General features: G+C 38.8%; 1 protein-coding gene across 6 annotated transcripts; it reads left to right on the top strand.

The window, feature by feature from the left end:
- Nucleotides 1–3,627: 3,627 nt before the first annotated feature.
- On the top strand, nt 3,628–10,216 carry RER1 (retention in endoplasmic reticulum sorting receptor 1). Of its 6 annotated transcripts, none has more exons than XM_084494717.1 (8): nt 3,709–3,806; nt 5,963–6,042; nt 6,358–6,443; nt 7,037–7,141; nt 8,300–8,399; nt 8,853–8,931; nt 9,038–9,173; nt 10,021–10,216. In XM_084494717.1, the coding sequence occupies exons 3-8, from the start codon at nt 6,363–6,365 to the stop codon at nt 10,108–10,110; spliced, it is 591 nt and encodes a 196-aa protein (XP_084350843.1). In that variant the 5' UTR covers nt 3,709–3,806; nt 5,963–6,042; nt 6,358–6,362; the 3' UTR covers nt 10,111–10,216. The 6 variants fall into 6 exon arrangements, with proteins under 6 accessions (XP_084350842.1, XP_084350843.1, XP_084350841.1 ...); XM_084494715.1 differs by having other exon boundaries at nt 3,723–3,806; nt 5,963–6,129; XM_084494719.1 differs by lacking the exon at nt 3,709–3,806 and adding an exon at nt 3,963–4,466.
- Nucleotides 10,217–12,174: the final 1,958 nt, after the last annotated feature.

The raw sequence follows: 12,174 nt of genomic DNA, 5'->3' as shown, positions 1-12,174 counted from the left end.
CTGGGTTTGCGTACCCCATGCTGTCCAGGCATTACTTCTCTAATTAGTTTTCACTTATTTCCTGTTTTCTTCCATATTTTGAAGACTCATATTTTGTTAGAACTGTGCCTGGATTTTTGTTAGAATTCAGTGAATACTGACCTAGTACCGTATCTACCTGTCAGGACCATACTGGTGTAAATGTAATAAATATGGTGAATGCAAATCCAATGGCTAACCAATCTGAGCTTTTCTCATTTGTTCATTAACAGATCATTAAAGCAGGTGTTAGGTTCTGCTAGGCGCTTCTACTGCATCAAAACTAGCTGCTAACTGAGAACACAAGCAATATTGACAACTTTATATCCGTTCATGATTACTATTCTCAAATACATTGTTGTTAGTATTCTTATCTAAAATGAAAGCAGTGATCAGGCATGCTAAAAATGTTCTCACAGAATGACAATGCCGTGGAAGACAGCTATGATCCTTGAGTTCTGTGCAGAAAGGAGCATAATGCACTAACACCACTCATGGGAATTGCTCTAGAATTAGCATGCTGAAGAAAATCCCATTTGCAGAAAGCCTTGGCTACATTGTCCATGTAAAGGTCTAGGTGACCAGAAGGTCTACTAGAACATTCCCACAAGACTGGTTAGCTCTTTTGTAATTCTACAGCAACAGGTTAAAAAAGAACACTAACCAATTATTTTGTCTAAGAAAAAGTATTTATGTTTTTATTGTTTTATGTTTAATTAATCATTTGAAAGCAGTATGTATGGAGTGAGTACTTGCATCAAATGGCTTCCTTTAAGCTTGTTTTCTGAATAATTAAACATGAAATAAATCAACAAGATACTTTTGTTAATACCATCAAGGATTTTCTTTTTTAAACCAAAGTATCTTGTTACTTTTATGTATGCATACAGTGTAAAGTTAAACCTAGTACTTTATGCTTACAACACTAGAGACAGTCCAGCTTCTAAACAAATGTAAGCCTGAAGAATTAACTAATTCGGTCTCAAAACAGGTGCTAGAGAGACACCCAGTGGTACAAAACTGCGTGTGCACACATGCGCACAGAAATAACAGACTTCACTATCCTGGCTTCGATGTCCAAGAAAGCGAGAGGCGACTGCGAGAGCAGCATTTCTCTTGATCAGTTTACAGGCTACAACAGAACAATCAAATGTACAACAGAGTCCCTGCCTATTTTTATGCCATTTGTATCTTTGTCTAGTAAGTATTTATTAGCTATTCCTATTGATTTGAATCCCAAACTTTCATGCATACATGAAAGTCATACAGTCATACAGATGTCCCTCCATAACAGATACTTTATTCAAGTTCTTTAAATAATGTATAAAGATTTTCAAACTCTATTAATTAAGTTTAGATTACCAGATTTAACTACAAACTTATATTGTATATTTAACAGAAATTTGGAGGTGAGGTGTGGGGTGTTGTGAGGTGCAAGGCAATGTTACAGGTGTTTTTTCTTAAAAAAAAAAAAAAAAAAAAGCATTCTCAAGACAAGCACAGATTTGAACATTTAGTTTCTTCAAATTTCAGAGAATTTCTCAGAATAAAACTTAGAATTTATTTTTCTAAACCTTCAGATACTGATTACAATGGTAGAATCCTATACTTGACTTGTCGTACAATAATTGATACCTACATGCTACAATCACATTTGGTCCTTAAATCCAAGCCCTCTAATCACCTCACTGAATTAATATAAAGTAGTCTAAACCACATCTTATCCTGTTGTTTGGTTTACACTGATTTTTTTTTTTTTTATACATAAGGTTCATCAGTAAGTGGTATTTTAGGAACATACAAAATAAGGTGACTATGAAATTAAGTATTTAACAGCTTTTTAATGGCTTGTACTCATCCAAACCTTTTGCATTAAAGCCTGGAAAATGAGTTGCTTAGCACTAGAATTACTATACTCTGAATTTCCTAATGTATGTGTTATCTTAGAATGACAAATAGCTATTTTTTTTCAAGTATTTACCCAATTTATTTATATTATACAACGTATTCCAAGTGGTCACCCTTTATTTTCTGCGTCGGCCCTACAGATTGTTGACCACAGTGATTAGGCAGGTGGAGAAGTCACTGACTTATTGTACATGAATAACCAGAAACAGGAAATTTTGGTGCAACTTGAAGGGACAGAACTTTGAGCTTGCTTCTTTCTGCTCGGGATACCATGAGAGATATGAATTAATTAAAATATTATCTTGGTAAGTCATACAGGAGATATCCCTCCATAACAGACACTTGTATTCAAGTTCTTTAAATTCTTTGATAGCTTTGGCCTGGTGTTGTGGAGCATTTCATATGAGCATGTCTGCATCTGTATGTCTTTGAAGGACTGAGACTTATCAAAAATTAATGATACATGTGACTGGTTTCTACCGTTGATACATTTGATTAACTTTCTGAGGTAAGTGAATTCAGCCTAAGTTGGGAAGCCAGCAAGAAAATCTGAAAAACATGACTTTTTAACAACTGTCATGAAAGACCATCAATGTAGACTAAATCCGCTTGGCATCTCTGGTTATATATTAAAATGTAAGGGGATAAAGACCTATTTATTAAAAAGACGCATAACGCTTAACAAGTAAAAAGGCTCATGTGTTAATGTCCTGTGGTGAAATCTGTCCCCTGTAATTTCCACATTGAGAAACTTGCCCTCACAGTCACTTCTGTCCTTGGAGAACAGGTGGTCATGGCCTAGAAAATATCACAATATATTGTACAATTGCAATTTCCAACCCTTCTCCACATACAAATGTCCACCTCTGTTTTTGACAAGAGTTGGCAAACTCTCATATTTTTCTCCTTTATATTATTAAATTTAGACCGTGTTGTTAGCACCTTCACATGCTTTGGACTCACCTACTCAATATCTTAGCATTTAAACATCAACACCCAAAAGGATTTACAAAGTATACAAAGGCAGAAACCCTCCACTGACAGAACCAAACTTCTCCCTACTGGCTCTCTCAGATTAGTCAGATTTTAAAAACTCTTGAAACCGGCGCTTTGACCTGCACAGCAGTCTGCAGGTTCCACAGCTGCATTAGCCTTACAGCTACTTTACTACATTGTTTAAAAAGATATAAGCAGTGGGTGCTACGTTTGCCTTCCTGTTCAGATAGCGTAACAGGTTTAGAGACTATAAAGGACACTGTATTTTAAAAATGAGGAAAATAAACGTACTGGTGCGAACTGAGCGTACTCTGCCGGGATGCCCTATGCTGTATAGGGTGGCCGACACCGCTCCAGCTGTACAGAAAGAGCAGATGGAAAACCAAATAACTGCCCTTAGACAAGTGTTAAGGAGCACAGAGGAAGGGCCACAGGAGCAGTGCTTTCCCTCCAGGACGCGTATTTCGGAGTTTCCCTACAACGCGCTCTGCAGGGGCTCGCTGACGGGAGCTCGCTAAGGGCGGGAAGCGCGAGCCCCTCAGCGCCCCCCCGAGCGTGGTCACGTGCCGCCGCCCCAGCGCCCTGCAGGCACCGCCTTCCCGCCCCCGGCCCCACCCGCCCAGCGCTCATTGGCTCGGCAGCGGGAGGGGCGTGGCGTGCCCGCCCCTCGGCCGTCCCCGCGCCATCTGCGCATGCGCCGCCTCCCCTCGCCGCGTCCTCCCGCCTTCCCCCGGTGGCCGCCAATGGCGGGTTGGCAGCGAGCCTCGCCCCGCCCCTCCCGCCGTGTCCCGGAAGCGGAAGCGGGCCGGCTGCCCTCCTGCCGCCATCTTGCGGCGGCAGAAGCGGGGGGCGGGGGCGGAAGGCAGGGCCCGGCGCGGCCGCCGGTGAGTAGCGGGGCAGGGGCCGGGGAGCGGCGACACGGGCAGGGCATGGGCAGCACCGGGGGCAGCCCCAGCGACACCCCCAGGCCCGGTCCTGGGGCCCACAGGCCCGCTCCGCCCTCCCAGCGGCCGTTGCCGCACCCCGCGCCGGGCCGCTCCCGGGCCCGCTCTGCCCCTCCCCGCGCCGCTCGTCTCCTTCGATTTATTTTCTTTGTTCTCCCCTGGGGGTTTCTTTTGGTGCCCTTGTTCGGCTGCTTTGGTTACGGCGGTGCCGTGCCGGGGGTGTCTGCACGGTGCCCGTCCCCCGGCCAGCTCCGTGCCCGTCGCTTCTGGGCAAGGAGGCTTCCCTCACGAGATGAGGGAACTCGGGCAAGCTGCAGAGCGGCTTTTCCCCGGTACCTTCATCTGTACGTTAAGGAGACCTGTGCTACGGTCGGAGGGTTCCCCGAGCACCCAGCAGCTCGCGGTGTGACGTTGCAGCAGCTGAGTTAAATGACTTCTGGCCCCAGGTCACGGCATTTTTGACAACTCCAGGGTGCAATGACATTTGTAATGGTATTGCTATAATAGCTGTGGTTAAAAACACATAGCAGTTGGAGAGCTTGTGTCCACCCTCTTGGAATCTTTCAACAAAGAGATGCTTTTTGACACAATTTAGTTTGGGTACGATTCTGCTTTCTGCTTGTAGCAAGTTATTCGTTTCTTTTGTTAATTTCTGTGTGTCTTTCTGATCCTTGGCATTACTGGTCTGGCTGGAGGGTTGGCACCGCTCCTTATGCTGAACAGTGAAGTTTTGTGTCATGTTCTGAGAGAGGAATTGCTGTTGTTTGGGCTTAATTGTGCCCCCATACCACTGAGATCTGGCTTGGGTCCTTAACTGTAAACCAGCTCCAATGCCAAAGATCGCTGTTCTTGATTCTTGTTTTATTACAGGCCTTCTTTAAGTAAATATTGTAAAGCGGTGAGAAATAGTAAGTGAAATTCTTCAGCTCTGTCATGTGGTGCTTTACTCTGTGCTGCTGAAACTGAGCCAGCGAGGGCTCTTCTGGGACACAGCGCTAGCTGCTTGTGCTCCTTGGGCTGCTGGGGAAGAAATGCATGCAGGATACATGGGCATGTGTAATCCAATGTATGACAACTTTTTACACCAAGCAAAGTGTCTACTCCGTCGGGAAGCCATGGGTAGACTCATGTACATGATCTGTCAGTGAGTCTATGTAGGCTAACAGGTTTGCAGGATGGGCAAGTCAGGTCTGCTGTTGGCACAGATTTGGGGTGTACGTAGCTGTAAAATGACCAGTGGGAATATGAGAGGTTTGGCATCTTCAGAGAATTGTTGTCTGATCTATTGATTGGATGTTTTTTGTTATGCCCTTATGTTCCTGGACATTTCAAACCCACCCCAAATCGAGCACAAAGTGCTGCTCAGCTCATAGTGCTGAGTAATTTCTTTCCTCTGCAGTGCAGGGGATGGGGAGCATAATAATTACTTCCTTTTTGCCTGTGATGAAAACGTCCCTATCTGTTCTGTATGAGTTTTTATTTGATTTTTTTCCTTAGTAATGTTTCACAGATCTGTGTGGTCACGTGAGGCTCTTGAGGTGCTGACACAGGAGCAAAAGTACTCCGGCTATCCCAGAGCTGTAGTCCCACCCACAGAAGGGGATTCCAGGAAGTAATGTCAGGGATTACTTCTGATGATGTGGCAAAAATGTTTCTGTTTAAAATCCAGTTTATTTTGCTTGGTTTATGTATTCCAGTGAAGGATGAAGCTTTGTTGAGCTTAACAGAAGTGAAAAGTAAAGATCGTAAATTGGTAGCAGGAGTGCATACTTAAAAATAATTCCCTAAGTAACTTTATTTTTTTTAACCCAAATCCAGAATCCTGCCCCTGGTTTTTTGTTTTTTTTTTTTTTTTTTTTTTATGATTACAGTTGTACTTATGCATAAAACTTTTCTGTGACTGCTAAGCTGCCCATGTTCTTTAGATAAACGTGTGTTTTGATGATGTAGGTGCTTATGGTGACGGTTTGTGTCTCTAACCACTGGTGTGCAGTTCTGAAATTAAAACATTTTGTTGTCTAGTTACCCTGTATTTGAAATTCCCAAGCAGCTTTTAAAAAACATGTATTTATTTTGGTTTTATTCTTTGCCTTTAGACTCTGAGGTGACAGGAGGGTGGTGCTGCAGTACATATCTCAATGCTTAGATGTTAGAACTCAGCTCCTGCCTTACCAAGGTGAAGATGTCTAACGAGGCTCATTCCTGCATTTCTGTATGGACTTCTTTCCCCTCCCTAAAATGGATCGGATCCTCTCTGGCCTTTGTAAAAATGCCCTTTTCTTTACTTTCTTGACAATTTCTTCTGGAAATGAATTTCTTTTGGAGTAAATGCCCTCTCTGTAAGAATACTTCAGTAAAAATAATTTTTTAAACAGGGTTATACAAAAGAATGTCATATATAATTGTTGGTTCGGATAATGTGCTGTGAAGTTTGACTGAGCTTAGATAACATTTAAAACAAAAATCTGTGTGTTGTGTTTTATTTCTACAGCAACCATGTCAGAAGGGGACAGTATTGGTGAGTCTGTTCATGGAAAGCCTTCTGTGGTGTATAGATTTTTCACAAGACTTGGACAGGTTGGTTTTCTGTAGGATTTGTGTTGCTACATCAGGAGAAGGTCTCAATGCAACTTCTTAACCGCGTTACTTTTTGGATCAATTGTTGAAATGCTAAAATTTGTACAGGAGGAAAAAACGTTTTGAAATGTTTTAGAAATAGACAACAGATATTACGATATGTAGCTTAATGGAATACTTAATGGGGGGTTGGGGCGACACTGCACAGCGATAATACGTTGCTGTCATCAAAAATGAGGAGTTACCTTAGATTCCCTGCCAGAATGGTCTTAAGGAAAGTAAACTTAAGGAAAATAAACAATGAAATACTGAGGATATATGTCTCTTTATGATGTCCCAAGTGTCATAGGAATTAGGAGTTGTTTTTTTTTTCATTGTCTTTTTTTTTTTTTTTTTAGCTTTTGTGAAAATAGCAAACTTGTATTTTCAAATGCTTATAGGCGTGTTTATAATAAAGAAGAACGATGTTTCATGTTTTTCTCCTTCCCAAAGTGTCTTTACAAATGCTTGCTATTTCTACTGCTACCCTGTAATGTACATTATTCGTTGTGCGTGACGTATTTTACTGATGTGCACTTTGTATTTTTTCCTAGATCTACCAATCGTGGTTAGACAAGTCTACTCCATATACTGCAGTGCGATGGATTGTAACTTTGGGTCTGAGTTTTATCTACATGATTAGAGTTTATTTACTACAGGTAGGAAAACTGGATTCACTGCTCAGGTAGTAGTAGGTATCATTACTGTTCTATTTATTGTGTTAACAGTATTTTTGAGGTATGCTACTTTGGAATTACTGTATCATTAAAACACACTAAATAGTCTGAAGTGACACTGTGTCTTGTTGGTGTTAAACTTGCAGCCTCAGACTGAAGAATTTGAGAGTGCTTAAGAATTTATTTGATGGTAGCAGAAGGCGGAAACACTCCAGTAATTCTGATGAAATTACATAATAAAATTCTGAAAACTCTTTTGCAATTAAGTTTTTATTTTTAAAGCTGTGTAGCTTGTTCAGGAGCCAGTGGTTACTTTCTGTCATGCAAACCATAAAGAACTGTTTTTTTGGCACTTCTGTCACTGCAGGCCATCAGCAGACTAGTTCTCCGCTAATCAGATGTCTCTATTTCATGCCAATCTCCAATTCAGTTAAGAGCTTGACAATTATTGTTCCTGAAAACTGGAGATTACAAATTGAATGTGAAAACCATACAGATGGTAGTTAATAGGAACATTTAAGTGATGGAAGCTTGCAAAGATTATTTTAAAGATTGTTGCTTTTATGCTGTTTATACTTTTATGCTGCTTTTATGATATCTAAGTCTTGAACGTAGAAACCAGATGCTTGAGAAAAGTTTTATTAAATCCATTAATACATCAGAGACTTCCACTACTCATATTTTAAGGCTTGTAGTAATTACTGTTCTAGGTTTACTGTAATAAAACTTAGAAATTGTTTAGCTTACAAAGGGTGATGGATTTTTCATCTTTGCTTATTTGTCTTCCAGCAAGTTTAGTTAATATTTAAGTAGCTTTAAATGAAAACTATTACATATGTTAGCTGTCAGTACACAAATATCAGAAAACATCTTAATTGAAAGAAAGGCCAAGAACTCTTACTGGATAGATTCATAAAGGTGATTTCATCTGTTTCTAGAGTCTGAACGTTTATTTTATGCAATGAGAATATTGTCTTTTTTAGACAAATACGGAAAACTTTTCACGTGAATGTGAGGGTATTGAAAAGTGCTTCTTTGGGAAGAGGAAAAAAAACAAACATTGTTTCATCTTGAAAAATCAGTATCTGAAAGTACTTTTCAGGAATTCTTTAATCTTAGTTCTTTTTCTCTTTTCTTCAGGGTTGGTACATTGTGACATATGCCTTGGGAATCTACCATCTAAATCTCTTCATAGCTTTCTTGTCGCCAAAGGTAGACCCATCTTTAATGGAAGATTCAGGTACGATGAACAGTTCATTCCGTAATAATTCTGATCTTCGTTAAGCTGCCAGCTCATTTTGTCTGATGGCGTAATGTTAAGTGTGTGCAATTTCAGCCTGACCATTGTGTTTTTGAACTTACAAAAACTACGCTATTTGATATTAGGAGTTGTTACAAACTTTGTCTTTAAAAAGTTTTTCTCTTTGGGGGTTGAACATGTTCCATATTGTATAAGTGTTCTATATTTATACAGAAGTTTTATGATGCTTAAATTCTCCTTGTAATGACTCACATGACCTGGCACTGATTTTAGTTCTCTTTCTCTAATGGGAAATGAACCCTGTTATATTAACACAGATACTGCAGTTGGATCTTTGTGTACAGTGAAAGTTGTTTTTTTAAACATTAAAAAAAGTCTGTGAGGGAGGTTGATTTTTGTTGTGTTTCTTTTTCATTTTTATGTTTTCTTCAGATGATGGTCCTTCCTTACCTACAAGGCAAAATGAAGAATTTAGGCCTTTCATTAGAAGGCTCCCAGAGTTTAAGTTCTGGTGAGTGGATCTATCTGTGTAAACTTTGTTTCTGAAATGTTTGAATATCTGCATCAAATTAGTGGTGACTGGGGTTGAAGGATTAATTGTTAATGTTATTTTTAAGGCACTCTGCCACTAAAGGCATCCTGGTTGCTATGGCATGTACGTTCTTTGAGGCTTTCAACGTTCCAGTTTTTTGGCCAATCCTTGTGATGTACTTCATTATGCTGTTTTGTATCACTATGAAGAGGCAAATCAAGGTAACTTGCCAAGAACAGACAGTAGCACGTGATGTCAAAATGTATAGTATTGTGTTCAACTATCCATCCATCCACTTACGCACATTATAATTATTACACGTGTATATTTATTTCATTTGAACACTTAATGCTTGAGCATTAGTTGTATATTTGCAACTTTGAGCAAATATGGATAGCAAGAAATAAAAATACTTGGAAAAAGCTTCATATACTACATATACAACATTTAATACTTACTTTCAAACAGTTCTGATCTTAAATTTCAGTCTGTTTTTTATACAGGATGTCTCAAAATTTCTGATTCACATCCTTTTTTCAGTTACCTATGGCTGCTTTAAATAAAGAAGTCTTTTAGGGTCTCTGGTGGATTAAAAGGGGAGTTCTGAAAAATCTGCCCAAGCCAAGTGGATGGAGAGAAGGGGAAGAAAAACATAGGCAAATCATTCAGACACATTTTTAAAGAAACTACTTAAAATTTGTTTTCAAAATTTTGATTTGAAAAGGAGAAGCATTTCTTCCAGACACGCAGGATTTTGGCTAAGTACCAGGTCTCAAAGTTGTAAAGTGAAATGTAGGAAATTAATGTCTTTACATTTAAATAATGCTATGGGCTCAGTCTTCTAAATATAAAATTTGGATCTAGCCAATGACATATAGAGTACAGTGAAGTTTACTGGTTAGGAGATTGCAGAAGACATGATATAATATAAACTGGTTTATGATTCACTGTTACAATACTGAAGAACTGTTTTCATAGAGGACTTTGTAATTAATTTTGTGTGTTATGAAACATGTTTGTAAATATTATCTAAGTTTCTTGCCCCTAAAAATTGTTTTTTCTTTACAGCATATGATAAAGTACAGATATATACCCTTCACACATGGCAAGAGGAAATACAAAGGGAAAGAAGATGTGGGAAAGACCTTTGCTAGCTAGAAGATGCAATCAACCTGTTGACCAATTCTACTTATAACTAAAGGAACGATTTTGAGCCATTGTAACAATGCCTTTTTTCTTCATAAAATGATTGAGTGGTGACAAAGCAGTTGAAGTTTCATTTTAAGAGGATCTTGCTATTTTTATCTGAAATATCAGTTTCTTGAAGAAACTGGCATTCTAACCAAATTGCATTGAGTTTGTCTTTTGTAAGAAGTTGGAGAAACTTTGGATAATCCCATGGATTTGGGATAACGGATTTCTTTCAGGATCCATTGCACTGGAGATTAATGGCTTTGAGTTGGATATTTTTACATAGTTCTCCTCACTGTCACCCTGAAGTGCTGTGCACGTATGTGGAGGAAGAAAAAGTCAGGTGGCACGCACACATGATGCTGTTTTCTGCTTCATGGCCATGTGCTATTTTCATACAAAAATTCAATAGACCTAAGTAGATGCAGAATTTAAGCCAGTTTGCTAAATGCATGGTATTAACTGAGTCATAAATATAAATAGGAGTAAGAAATCTACAAAATCATGGGTTTTTCAGTAGGGGAAAAAAAATGTATAGCTTCTAAAGTAACTCATTTCTGTTAGGTTTTAATGCCAGTTTCACCATTGCATCTCCTAGCAGATGCTAAAATTGGGCTCTTTCATGATGACTCAAAACTTTGTTCAAAATCTATGACCGTTTCCTTTGAGGACCTGGAGTTATAAATATATATATATATATTAATTGTTATTAGTTGAAATTTCTTTCATACCCAATGGTTGCTTGATTAGCATAAGCTGACTTCGTGCAGCCCCTTCAGAATATACCCAAACTGGCCGTAGGAGACAACTTTACGGGTTTTAACAAAGGTTTTCATTTTCTATGGGGAAAAAAATCAGAGATAAATGACCTGCATGTAAACTTTTTCATGTGATACAATTGCAGTTTTATTAAGTGACTTTTTAATTCCAAAATTTATTAAAAGACAGTGTCCCCCTTTGCTTGTTCTCTATTATCTTTATATATTTATATATATAGATAGATGACAGTATTTATGGATTCTTTTCAATAGTGGTTACCCTCAGCATTTATCTTCATGTGACGCCTATTATAGCTTTTCAGGGAATATTCGCTGGCAGAAAGTAGAAAAACATTAGCTCTGAATATTCTGAATGGAGAATAGTCACAATTTCAATAGATGCCTAATTGGCAAATGTATGTAAGGAACCCTTTTATCTGATTTTGTCAAATGAAGTCATTATGGAGTCGTGGAATTCAGTCTTTGGTAAACCTGGAAAAGTTAAAGGTAGTTTAAGTTGATATTGGCCTGTTGTTTTTCGTTTGTTTATGTGTATGTAATGTCAAACTTCAAGTTACAGTAACACTGTATCCAGAAAGGGCCTAAACAAAAGTAGCAGTCATGGATTTTTGCAGTTCATTGCCTAAAAACCTGAAAGTCTTGATTTGGAGGAGCTGTCTTCAGGTTTCCTGGAGTCTCTGAATATGTATGGTGGTTTTTTTTTTTTTTTTTTTAATTTATTGTTAAAATTAGTAACTGGGAGGATTCCTGTTAAACAATGGGGTACTAAAGACAGTCATTGCAAATTAGAAATTTCTACCTCCACTTAATTTCTAACTTAAGTGGCAGCATAAAGAATGAATGCCTTCTCACTCTTAGGTAACAGCTGTTCTTCCTTTGTGGGATTAGCACTTTTCAAATATGTATTGTAGATGACATTGAGACAACTGTGTAGTTCCCTAGCTGAATCTCAGCTTGCAAAGGCCAGACAAGTTTGATGGCATTTTGTTAAACTGCTCTATTTTTACCACTTATAAGTGCTAAAAATAAGTTACCCTTACAGAACACATGAAAAACTTGACAACTTCCCAGCTCCTTCTCAGTCATCAATTGCTTCCTACTTGTTTCTATGTGCAATTAATTATCTTTCTTCGCTGTTTCCCTTTGTAAGGGGATGACTGTAAAGTAGTCATTTCCTTAGCTGGTCACATTTTGAGTCACATGGACCATTTTTCTTCTACTCTTGTCTTTACAGTTTTGAGCAGGTGGGGCA

The sequence above is a fragment of the Aythya ferina genome (assembly GCF_964211825.1).
Source record: "Aythya ferina genome assembly, chromosome: 21".
NCBI lineage: Eukaryota > Metazoa > Chordata > Aves > Anseriformes > Anatidae > Aythya > Aythya ferina.
Note: the sequence above shows the minus strand (reverse complement) of the source record. Positions and strands in the feature narration are given on the sequence as shown.

What these genes read in the sequence shown, in the direction of transcription:
- RER1 (XM_084494715.1), top strand. Translation starts at nt 6,081, where the DNA reads ATGGACTTCTTTCCCCTCCCTAAAATGGATCGGATCCTCTCTGGCCTT. An exon ending in TTAGAGTTTATTTACTACAG is followed by an intron (nt 7,142 to 8,299) that starts GTAGGAAAACTG and finishes TCTTTTCTTCAG; the next exon opens with GGTTGGTACATTGTGACATA. An exon ending in ATCTTTAATGGAAGATTCAG is followed by an intron (nt 8,400 to 8,852) that starts GTACGATGAACA and finishes TGTTTTCTTCAG; the next exon opens with ATGATGGTCCTTCCTTACCT.